The following is a 13,082-nucleotide window of genomic DNA, read 5'->3' as shown; positions in this document are numbered from 1 at the left end:
GTCAGCTCCATGGTGTGCGTAAAAAAGCCCGCTGGCGAACTCCGGATCTGCATCGACCCGAAAGACCTGAACAATAACATCATGAGGGAACACTACCCCAGACCCAAACGGAAAGAGATCACGAGCGAAATGGCCCGGGCTAGAATTTTTACAAAGCTTGATGCCTCAAAGGGTTTTGGGCAGATTCAGCTGGATCAGTCCAGCAGGAAGCTGTGCACCTTCAACACTCCCTTTGGCAGATACTGCTGCAATAGGATGCCGTTTGGCATCATCTCGGCAACCGAGGAGTTTCATCGGATCATGGAACAGATGATGGAGGGCATCGAAGGGGTGCGCGTCTATGTTGACAACGTCATCATCTGGTCCACACAGCACAGGAGCACATCTGTCATCTGCAGCACGTCTTTGCATGGATACGAGAACACGGCCTGCGCTTCAACCGAGCCAAGTGTTCTTTTGGCCAAACTGAGCTAAAGTTTCTGGGGGACCACATAGCCCGGCCAGGGGTGCGTCCGGATGCAGACAAAGTGACAGCTATTACAGCCATGCCGCAGCCGGCAGACAAGAAGGCAGTGCTACGCTTTCTCGGGGTGGTCAACTTCCTGGGGAAGTTAATTCCCAACCTTGCCTCCCACACAACGGCTCTTCGCCACCTAGTAAAGAAGACTACGGAGTTCCAGTGGCTGGCCGCACACCAGAAGGAATGAGAGGAGCTCAAGATCAAGCTCATCACAGCCCCGGTATTGGCGTTCTTCGACACTACTCGAGATACAAAGATCTCGACTGATGCCAGCCAGTCCGGCATTGGGGCGGTACTCCTGCAACAGGACGACACTGCATCATGGGCCCAGGTCGCCTATGACTCGCGGGCCATGACCCCCACAGAACAGCGCTATGCGCAGATTGAGATGGAGTGCCTGGGTTTGTTAACTGGCATAGATAAATTCCACGACTACATATATGGTCTCCCTCAGTTCACCTTGGAAACCGACCATCGCACCCTGGTCGGCATCATACAAAAGGACCTTAATGAGATGACCCCTCGCCTCCAGCGCATTCTGCTCAAGCTCCGGAGGTACGACTTCCAACTGGTCTACACCCCTGGTAAGGACCTTATCATCGCGGATGCCCTGTCCAGAGCAGTGAGCACACCGCCTGAATCGGGGGGGTTCGTCTGTCAGGTCGAAGCGCATGTGGCCTTCACATCAGCCAATCTGCCAGCTATGATGCAAGTCTGGCCCGTATTCACCGGGAGACTGCGGCTGACCCCCTTCTACAACGTGTGATGCGCCACATGACGGAAGGGTGGCTCAAAGGACAGTGCCCACAATTCTACAATGTCCGGGACGACTTGGCCGTCATTGACGGTGTCCTCCTAAAGTTGGACCGGATTGTGATCCCACACAGCATGCACAGGCTTGTCCTCGAACAATTACACAAAGGCCACCTTGGGGTTGAGAAGTGCAAGTGGAGGGCCCAAGAAGCTGTGTACTGGCCGGGCATCAGCGACGACATCGCCAACATGGTGCTCAACTGCCCCACCTGCCAAAGGTTTCAGCCGGCGCAACCCCCTGAGATGCTTAAGCCCCATGAGTTGGTAACGTCCCCCTGGGCGAAGGTGGGTGTGGACCTTTTTCATGCGCTCGGCAGGGACAACGTCATCATAATTGACTATTTTTCAAATTATCCGGAGGTCATACGCCTGCACGATTTGACATCATCAGCTGCAATCAGAGCATGCAAGGAAACCTTCGCTCGCCATGGCATTCCGCTTACCGTCATGTTGGACAAAGGGCCCTGTTTTGCGAGCCAAGAATGGTCTTTTGCCGCTTCGTATGGCTTCACTCACGTGACGCCCAGCCCTCTGCATCCTAAGTCAAATGGCAAGGTGGAAAAGGGCGCCCATATCGTCATGCGGTTCCTCTGCCAGGCTGCTGATGCCGGATCTGATTTCTGTTTAGCCCTGCTGGCCTATCGCTCGGCCCCACTGTCCACAGGCCTCTCACCAGCCGAGCTGTTGATGGGTCGTGCCCTCAGGACCACTGTACCGTCCATTCATGTTCCTAAACCCGACCATGCTCCAGGACTGCAAAGGATGCAACAGCAGCGTGCTCAGCAGAAGGTGGCACATGACACTCGGGCAACTGATCTTCCTGCCCTGGCGCGTGGAGACAACGTCCGCATACACCTACCAGAGGGTGGCTGGTCGGCAACTGCCGAAGTTCTCCGCTGCGTGGCTCCCCGCTCGTTCCTGGTTCACATGCCTGATGGCTCCATTCGCCGGCGTAATCGGCGGGCCCTTCGGCTGCTTCCGCGCTCGTTACGTGATCATGCACCGGTGCCACGCCCTCCTGTTGCCCCTGATGTTGACATTGTGGAGCTTCCTGCCACTCTGCCTATTCCTCTATCGCCCGTGGCCAGGCCCATTCCTCAGCCGGTGGATCCTGACCCACCCTTGAGGCGGTCAACCCGAATTCGTCGCCAACCTACTAGGCTGGACTTATGAGCCTGTTTGCACATTGGACTCACTGAATTGTTATGCAAAAATGTTAATGTATTTCTCTTTTTGTCGTTCCAGGAGTTCTCTTTCGATGTTTGATGATTGCACTTGTTTTGTTAGTGGTACAACCTCGTTGCTATGTTGCACCTGACACCTTCCTATGTATATAATTTAGCCTCATGTCCATGTTGTAGATATTGCACACACATATTGAGCTGCACTCAGTACACACCAATATTTATTACCATATAGGCACATGTTCTTGTAAAAAGGGGGGATGTCATGATATTCATATAAACATATCATGGTGCAAACACACACACAGACTGATGGACAGATCAACGGACCAATCAACAGACATGCAACATCACAGCCAATCACCAGTGAGAGCACGCACTATAAAACGGGGAACACCACAGTTCCCGCTTATTCCAGCAGGAGATACTGACATACTCAGACATACACCATGTGCTAAGTGCCTCTCTAAGATAGTGCAAGGGCTGGGTCCACAGGTTAACTGGTAAAGTACGAACCACAGCCAGAAGTATACAGTAGATGTTATCAAGAATATTAAAACAGAGCTGTACCATCTACAACCGTGTTGGTTCGTTTGTATAGCGGAACACCCAACACGACACCCACCTCTCGAACACCTCCATTTGCTCCACCAGCCTCGTGAAATTAAGTCTATACAGGGCCCCCCAGCTCCTGGCCACCTGGACCCCCAAATACCTGAAGCTCCTCTCCACCCTTTTTAGTGGGAGCTCGCCAATCCCCCTCTCCTGGTCCCCTGGGTGAACCACGAACAACTCGCTCTTCCCCATGTTCAGCTTGTACCCTGAGAAATCCCCGAACTCCCTGAGGATCCTCATTACCTCCGGCATTCCCCCCACCGGGTCCGCCACATATAGCAGCATGTCGTCCGCATAAAGCGACACCCTATGCTCCTCCCCACCCCGCACCAACCCCCTCCAGTTCCTCGACTCCCTCAGTGCCATAGCCAGGGGTTCAATCACCAGTGCGAAGAGCACGGGGCCCAGGGGACACGCCTGCCTCGTCCCTCGATGCAACCAAAAGTACTCAGACCTCCTCTTGTTCGTGGCGACACTCGCCATCGGGACCTCGTACAACAACCTAACCCACCTGACAAACCCCTCCCCAAACCCGAACCTCTTCAGCACCTCCCACAAGTACCCCCACTCTACCCTATCGAAGGCCTTCTCAGATTCATTGCCACCACTATCTCCGTCTCCGCCTCCCTCGCCGGCATCATAATAACGTACAGGAGCCTCCGCACATTCGCGTTCAACTGCCTCCCCTTCACGAACCCCGTCTGGTCTTCGTGGATCACCTGCGGCACACAATCCTCAATTCTCGTGGCTAAGACCTTCGCCAGCACCTTGGCATCTACATTTACCAACAAAATCGGCCTGTAAGACCCACACTGCAGGGGATCCATGTCCCGCTTCAGGATCAAGGAGATCAGTGCCCGGGGCATCGTCGGGGGCAAAGCCCCCCCCTACCTTGCCTCATTGAAGGTCCAAACTAGCAACGGGCCCAACAAGTCCACATATTTCTTGTAGAATTCGACCGGGAAACCGTCCAGCCCCGGTGCCTTCCCCGCCTGCATGCTCCCTATCCCTTTGGCCAGCTCCTCCAGCCCAATCGGGGCCCCCAATCCCGGTACCAGTCCCTCCTCCACCTTCGGAAACCTCACTTGGTCCAGAAAGCGGCCCATCCCTCCCTCCTCCAGTGGGGGCTCGGACCGATACAATTCCTCATAAAGGTCCCTGAAGACCCCATTGATATCAACCCCACTCCGCACCACACTCCCTCCCCTATCCTTAACTCCCCCGATCTCCCTAGCTGCGTCCCACTTCTGAAGCTGATGCGCTAGCATCCGACTTGCCTTTTCCCCATACTCATAAATCGCCCCCGGGGCCTTCCTCCACTGCACCTCCGCCTTGCTGGTGGTCAACAGGTCGAATTTGGCCTGGAGGCTACACCTCTTCCTCAACAGTCCCTCCTCCGGCACCTCCGTATACCTCCTGTCTACCCTCACCATCTCCTCCACCAGCCTCTCCCTCTCCCTCTGCTCTCTCCTCTCCTTGTGGGCCCTAATGGAGATCAGCTCTCCCCTAACCACCGCCTTCAGCGCCTCCCGTACCATCCCCACTTGGGCCTCCCCGTTATCGTTGGCCTCCAGGTATCTCTCTATGCTTCCTCGGACCCGCTCACTGACCTCCTCATCCGCCAACAGCCCCACCTCCAAGCGCCACAACGGGCGCTGGTCCCTCTCCTCCCCCAGCTCTCGGTCTACCCAATGCGGGGCATGATCCGAAATGGCTATCGCCGAGTACTCAGTATCCTCTACTCTCGCTATCAGCGCCCTACTCATAATAAAGAAGTCGATCCGGGAATAAGCCTTTTGAACATGCAAGAAGAATGAAAATTCCCTAGCCCCCGGCCTTGCAAATCTCCAAGGGTCCACCCCTCCCATCTGGTCCATAAACCCCCTCAGCACCTTAGCCGCCGCCGGCTTTCTACCCGTCCTAGACCTGGAGCGATCCAGTGCCGGATCCAACACTGTGTTAAAGTCCCCTCCCCATTATCAGGCCCCCCACTTCCAAGTCCGGGATCCGACCCAACATGCGCCGCATAAAACCCGCATCGTCCCAGTTCGGGGCATACACATTGACCAGCACCACCCTCTCCCCTTGCAGCTTACCACTTACCATTACGTTCCTGCCGCCATTGTCTGTCACAATGCTCGACGCCTCAAACGACACCCTCTTTCCCACCAAGATTGCCACCCCCCCGATTTTTGGCATCCAGCCCCGAGTGAAACATCTGACCTACCCACCCCTTCCTCAATCTTACCTGGTCTGCCACCTTCAGGTGTGTCTCCTGGAGCATGACCACATCCGCCTTCAGCCCCTTCAAGCCCGCTTGACCGGCCCGTTCAGTCCCCTTACATTCCAGGTTATCAGCTGGATCAGGGGGCTACCCGTCCCCCTCCCCGCCGACTAGCCATAATCCCTCCTTGGCCAGCCACGCGCCCGCACCGCACGTCCGGCCCGTTCCCCACGGCGGCAGACCCCCGTCCCAACCCTCTCTACTCGCTCCAGCTCCCCCTTGACCATAACTGCAGCAACACCCCCAACCCCCCAGCTAGGATCCCTCCTAGCTGCTTTACTCCCCCCATTGCACTCCCGCAAGTCAGCTGACTCCTGCTGACCCCGGCTACTCCCGCCTCTCCTTCGACTCTTCCCATTGTGGGACATACCCATTCCTCCATTACACATCCACAGGCTCTCTGCCTCCCCCTTCCATCCCAAGCGCGGGAAACAACCCTCGTTTCCCCACTCCGGCCCCGCCACCTCCAGCCTTCAGCGCGGGGAAAAGCCCGCGCTTTCCACCTGCCCGGCCCCACCACCTCTGACACAGCTCCTTTTACAGGTCCAGACCCCTCACCCCCGACTCGGGCCTCCCCCTCCCCCGCGGGGCCCCATTCCCCCCTACCGGCCATCCACCCCGACTCCATTTACTTACCTCCCTCCAAGAGCCCACCCGACAGACCCAACCAAAACAGTGCCCAATCCACCCTGCCCACCCTCATCGAAACAAACAGAAATAAGAGCAAAGAACCCCCCCTCAAAGTATAACACCCCAACAGCAATCCTCGACCACCCATCCCGACCCTCATTTGTGTCCAGCTTCTCGGTCTGGACAAAGGCCCACGCCTCCTCCGGCGACTCAAAATAATGGTGCCGGTCCTTGTAGGTGACCCACAGTCGCACCGGCTGCACCATGCCAAACTTCACCCCCTTCCTGTGCAGCACCGCCTTCGCCCGATTGTATCCGCACTCCTCTTCGCCACCTCCGCACTCCAGTCCTGGTATATCGGAACCTCCACGTTCTCCCACCTGCTACTCTCCTTCTTGGCCCACCTGAGCACACACTCCCGATCGACGAACTGATGGAACCTCACCAGCACCGCCCGCGGAGGCTCGTTAGCCTTGGGCCTCCTCGCCAGCACTCTATGGGCCCCTTCCAGCTCCAGGGGCCCCTGGAAGGACCCCGCTCCCATCAGCGAGTTTAGCATGGTGACCACATAGGCCCCCACGTCCGACCCCTCCAGCCCCTGCGGGAGGCCCAGAATCTGCAAATTCTTCCGCCATGGTCGATTCTCCATCTCCTCGACCTGTTCCTGCCATTTCTTGTGGAGCGCCTCATGCGCCTCCACCTTTACCGCAAGGCCTAAGATCTCGTCCTCGTTGTCGGAGATCTTTTGTCGGACCTCACGGATCGCCACCCCCTGGGCCGTCTGTGTCTCCAGCAGCTTGTCGATAGAAGCCTTCATCGGCTCCAGCAGGTCCGCTTTAATCTCCCTGAAGCAGCGTTGGATAACGTCCTGCTGCTCCTGCGCCCACTGCATCCATGCTGCCTGGTCCCCGCCCGCCGCCATTTTGCTCTTCTTCCCTCACACCTTGTTTGGGCTCACCACCACCTTTTTAGTCGCCCCGCTCCTGGTCCAAGCCATACACTGTCGGGGGAATATTGCAATCTCCTTCCCACACAGGGAAACGTCGAAAAATGCCGTTGGGGGCCCTGAAAAGAGCCCAAAAGTCCATTTTTAGCGGGAGCTGCCGAATGTGCAACTTAGTTCCACATAGCCGCAACCGTAAGTGAACAGTGGTTTTAATTAACTATCAACTTTGCCTGCCTGCGACTGGTACATACTGAGGACAGTCCCACAGGCCAGCTACTCTTATACTCCTTCAAAGGGGCGGAGCCATGGGCTGAGACCGTACATGCTCCAACATCCTCCAACATCTCCCCCTGTGGGTGAAGCCATACAATGGGACACAGATAAAACCCACAGGGTTAATAACATAGAACATAACTGGTGAATTAACTGTATTTACAAACATAGAACGCAACTGGTGAATTAACTGTATTCACATTCACCACAGTTTATAATGAATGTTTGTTTGTCATCGTGAATGTTAAATGTTGTTTGTTAATTTAAAGTTTTTCATGGCCCCACGCCACCACTCTTTTAACGCCCACTGGCAGTTAATGGAACATGTTTGTCGACAGACAACCGTTCAGAGGAACTAGTTTGTCGGCAGACAATCAATCATAACTACTCTCCTGATTTGAAGGTAATCATGAGAGGCAGCCCCCCAGATGACCACATATTCGTTCCGTTCTTGCCGGTCGCTCGGGCAGTGGAGAAACGGCACTGGTCCCCGCCTTGCCTGAGGACCCCCCTCTGGTCAGCTACGCTCTGGTAGAGCACACACGGCACTGGTCACCGTCCTACCCGGGGATTCCACCCATTTTTACCCGCCGCAGCCCATACGCACCCCATTTTGGCTCTTTACGTTCAAAACTCTTTTGTTTCTTTATGGCAACCCTTAGGTTGCTTCCAAATGCTATTTACATCCTCGAACACTGGGATGGTAGATCGCACAGGCTGCGAGATGGCTCGCACTGTGTCAGTTTTTCTCGGATGTCTTGTCCAAAATATTTGGTTTAAAAAAAAAATGAGGGAGTCACAGATGGTGACCAATTATAATGGGTAATTGGCAATAAGAGGACAGACAGACAGACATACAAGATCTTAAGCAAGATAATAACAGATATTATGCTTGTGTCCATGGAACTTCGGAAACCTCAGAAGAATAAAAAAGAAGACAGAAAGAAAGGAAGATGAAGACAACCATCATGCTCTACAGTTGGATCTTAGCGGGTCCCTCCAGTTGCGCAAGGACACTACCCCCCCTGACCCCTACCACGCAGGCAGTGAATGTTTCCCACCCCTGCCATACACTAAACCCCAAGATAGTTACCGATACACCGACTTGGTGTGACCAGTTCATCACCTGGTATTCCCTATCCTACGTTGTGGAATCACTATTAGTACTTGCGATACTCTGCAGTGTCGTTCAGACTCGAAGACTGAGGAAATAGCGGAGGAAAGCCTCCCGCACTCGCACTCCAATATACACCCTCAGATCCCCTATTTTCGGAATTCAACAAACCCCCCAACCCCTTTAAGTGAATTAAAGGGCATCCGTTTTTGTGTGTGTTTTGTTCGTTCCAATAAAAAGAAATGTAAAACTCTGTGCTTGACTGCCAAGCCAGAGAGACCTGTGTTGCTGCTATTTGTACAGTTTAAAATGTTGTAAATTCTTTTCATTGTTTGAGTAAGGATAGTTTAGTTCAGGATAGTTAGAGGTTCCAGTTTTTTTATTTTTGTAATGCATGCCTGAATGTCATAGCGCCCTGTAGAATTTTATAATGGTGTATGTACATAAATAATTTAGGTAAAAGTTGAAATTCATAGGACAGAGCAGTGTAGAGCCTATGAAGTGCTTACGGGTGCCCAACCTGGGAGGAGACCGAAGACGATGCGGTTATTTGATCCTTCACGCTTCGCGTTGAGGATCACAAGGAGGGTATGTAGCCATCTGGGATAGCCACTTCCAGAATACAAAATGGACATTTGCAAAGATTGCATGAAAAAATGGACAATGTTAAGAAAGCAAGCAGGCACAGAGCCTGTCTGCACATTGGAGCCGCAGCTCCCAGACAAGATTGAAACTGTAGGCCCATTAGCATATGGATGGCCTATCTCCGGGAACAAAGGAAGATAGTTGCAGCTGTACAAAACTCTGGTGCGGCCGCATTTGGAGTATTGCGTGCAATTCTGGTCGCCGCATTATAGGAAGGATGTGGAAGCATTGGAAAGGGTGCAGAGGAGATTTACCAGAATGTTGCCTGGTATGGAGGGAAGATCTTATGAGGAAAGGTTGAGGGACTTGAGGCTGTTTTCGTTAGAGAGAAGAAGGTTAAGAGGTGACTTAATTGAGGCATACACGATGATCAGAGGTTTGGATAGGGTGGACAGTGAGAGCCTTTTTCCTCGGATGGTGATGTCTAGCATGAGGGGACATAGCTTTAAACTGAGGGGAGATAAATATAGGACCGATGTCAGAGGTAGGTTCTTTACTCAGAGAGTAGTAAGGGCGTGGAATGCCCTGCCTGCAACAGTAGTGGACTCGCCAGGGCATTGGGCATTCAAATGGTCATTGGATAGACATATGGACGATAAGGGGATAGTGTAGATGGGCTTTAGAGTGGTTTCACAGGTCGGCGCAGCATCGAGGGCCGAAGGGCCTGTACTGCGCTGTAATGTTCTATGTTTTATGTTCTATGTAAGAAGTCTTACAACACCAGGTTAAAGTCCAACAGGTTTGCTTCGATGTCACTAGCTTTCGGAGCGCTGCTCCTTCCTCAGGTGAATGAAGAGGTATGTTCCAGAAACATATATATAGACAAATTCAAAGATGCCAGACAATGCTTGGAATGCGAGCATTAGCGGGTGATTAAATCTTTACAGATCCAGAGATGGAGTAACCCCGGGTTAAAGAGGTGTGAATTGTGTCAAGCCAGGACAGTTGGTAGGATTTCGCAGGCCAGATGGTGGGGGATGAATGTAATGCGACATGAATCCCAGGTCCCGGTTGAGGCCGCACTCATGTGTGTGGAACTTGACTATAAGTTTCTGCTCGGCGATTCTGCGTTGTCGCGCGTCCTGAAGGCCGCCTTGGAGAACGCTTACCCGGAGATCAGAGGCTGAATGCCCTTGACTGCTGAAGTGTTCCCTGACTGGAAGGGACTTCTAAGGTTAGCTGTAGTGCATTCCTGCCTGACACTGGTTCCCAATCTTATTGAAAATACTGAATTACTTATTGCAGGTCTTGAAGCATTTGAGTTTTAATTACTACGTAAACCTCTCCAAATTTGAAATGCCACAAATATGTATGACTTTAACTTAAAACAACAGTTTTATTCTTTTTACCATATTCAATAAGTTCTGAAAAACAAGCTTCAGAGCTGACTAAAACTATCCAACTGATCATGGAGATATTGTCATCAGTATTGTTTACAGCCACAAGGTAACATTCAAATATATATGTGTGTTTTATTGATTTCATGAAGTTATATGTCACCAATTCAAAATAGATGATCCTTATATTAAGAACATTTTTACCCCTTTTTTTTAATTTAGAGTAGCCAATTCTTTTAATTAAGGGGCAATTTAGTCTGGCCAATCCACCTACCCTGCACATCTTTGGGTTGTGGGAGTGAGACCCACGCAGACACGGGGAGAATGTGCAATCATCACACGGACAGTGATCCAGGGCCGGGATCGAACCCGGGTCCTCGCCACCGTGAGGCAGCAGTGCTAACCACTGCGCCACCGTGCTACCTTACATTAAGAACATTAACAAAATTTAAAACGGACTAAAGTTTCACAGGAAAAGCATGCCTCAATGCAGAATAGATTAAGATGCATTAATTAGACTCTGTAATGTTATGAATGATTCATATTTGCAATAACTGTGTATAACTTATTTTTGGCTGGTATTTGTCAAAGTTGGGTTTAGATCATAGCTCTTCACTATTACCTTTACAACAGGAAACCACTGCTAACATTTGTGAACAGAATATTGATTTTGCACTATTGTTTCAATGCACACAATTCACCAGGATAGAAAACAAGATAGATTGTTTCTTTCTTCCTTCCATACCTTTAAATTGTGCACTTAAAAGAGCAGATATGATTGTAATTAAATTGTAAATGGTATTGCTGGAGTAGAACAAATGTGAGTGCAGCCAAATAGATCTATCATACCTGTAGGTTGTATACCTACCAAGGATGCCATAATGAATGGATTCTGGTCCTTGTTAGGTCGATGTGAATACAGAAATGATTTTTAAACATTTTAATGAATGCATGATCTCTTTTTGCTCCGATATTCTCTCCACTCCCATTTTTTTCATTTTGTTCTTGAAGGTGACATATATTTTCATAGGTCCTGGCAGACAACCAGCAAGTATAGCACCCAAGTGGCTCCTCTTCATGTGGGGATCTTGACATGTGAAGGTTACATGACTATAAGAAGGTAGTCGGAGCAATATCGCAGGGAAGCCTGGACATATGTATTATCATCCTTATCCTATTTCTGCACATATGAACTTTTCAAGCAACAACACCGAGGAAACAGCCACCTAATATTCCTCAACTCTCGGGATGCTGAAGGAAATTATATCATCAACTATTGTTCTGGATCAACTCTACTGAAAATCCATATACTGAGCTGGGAACTTTATGGACTGTATGGTATTCTAGGACACTGGGAGCCAATTGACAACCTCTCTATTTTTATTTATTTTGTTGTCTTCAGTCATTTCTCTTTACTTTTGGTGACAATCTTTTTTTAATCTTCCCGCTTGTGACTGGGAGGAAATATTATCCGATGTGAAAAATGATATTTCAGGTGAAATTCTGTCTCACACAGCAGAGTACGGAACAGATAGTATTCCTTTCAGATTTAATCTGTTCCTTCAAATTTAGAGCCACAACATTTATAATTTATCCTTCAACTCAGCTGACAAATAAGCCTCAACAGCTTTAAACTCGATCCTAAACAAAATATTTAACTTTCCACAGTAACCTTTAAGAGGATTGTATGCAATTATAATAAGATTGTTCCATCATGCAGCTAGCTCACAGTTATTGAAAATTTATGGACACATGCGTTACCTTAGAATTAAACTCCATACCCTCACAAAGGATATTGTTCAAAAATGTACTTACCTGTTTTCCTTCCTCTCCTAGATTCAGCAAACCATGGTGACCTTTCAGAATATTTCCCTCCATTAGAAATAACTGCAATCCTGTTTCGTGCGCCCACTTGTTTCTTTATGCCCAGCACAGTATGAGATGACTTCAAATAAGCCCTTGCATAACCTGAAAGCACTGGAATTACTTTATTGAAAGTGTTACTTCCTGTCCACTCCTCTCTTATTAGCATAAGTCGCTAAATTTGTGCTTGAACAATTCAGCTGAATACTGGAACAGTTCCTGACAGAAAAACAGTCTCTTAATCTTTCTAACTTCGGGACGAGCAATATTTTGGTGAGATGCTGCAGAATCTGGTGATATAGGTATATAATGAAACTGTGAGGGGGATCACCAGCTTTCAGCTATATGCCTGAAAAAATCCCAACGGATTCCAGTTTATAATTTAGTACTTGCCAAATCACATTAAACTATTGTTCCAATCGCTTTTTAAGACTAATTTCAACATTTACAGCTTGGATGCAGATTCTGGGCGTCCAGCATGAGAATCTCCAGTAACACAATCACCTGATGAAAGGTCACAGACCTGAACTGTTAACCCCACCTTCCTCACTCCTCAGCATCTGCACGCCTCACTGACAGTTTGCAGCATTTTCCATTTTAACGCCGTGATCACCTTAATTTGTTTTCATATAAAGTCATATGCAAACATCAGAGGTATGGAATGAGAATGGGGTGGAATTAAAGAGAGAAAAAAGACAATTGTAAACTAGGCAGAAGCAGAAGCTCATTGTAAACAAAATCATGCTGAGTGTGGGAAACGACAGGAACATTGTTTATTATTTTTATAAGAGGTGCCCGCCAATTATTATTTCATGAAGGCAGTTCACGTTAGGTTTAAGTAACACTGAAAAGAACTGG

The 13,082-nt window shown here is 50.0% G+C and overlaps 1 protein-coding gene across 1 annotated transcript in view; it reads right to left on the bottom strand.

The window, feature by feature from the left end:
• LOC140389788 (probable cation-transporting ATPase 13A4) overlaps nucleotides 1–12,340 on the bottom strand; it is a 220,058-nt gene extending 207,718 nt beyond the window's left edge. The window contains exon 1 of the mRNA XM_072474309.1: nucleotides 12,177–12,340. Coding sequence (XP_072330410.1) covers nucleotides 12,177–12,239 — 63 coding nt within the window. The 5' untranslated portion in view covers nucleotides 12,240–12,340. The remainder of the gene's footprint in view (nucleotides 1–12,176) is intronic.
• Nucleotides 12,341–13,082: the final 742 nt, after the last annotated feature.

The sequence above is a fragment of the Scyliorhinus torazame genome, chromosome 14 (assembly GCF_047496885.1).
Source record: "Scyliorhinus torazame isolate Kashiwa2021f chromosome 14, sScyTor2.1, whole genome shotgun sequence".
Classification (NCBI taxonomy): Eukaryota; Metazoa; Chordata; class Chondrichthyes; order Carcharhiniformes; family Scyliorhinidae; genus Scyliorhinus; species Scyliorhinus torazame.
The sequence above is the reverse complement of the archived record's forward strand: the minus strand, read 5'-3'. Positions and strand labels throughout refer to the sequence as shown.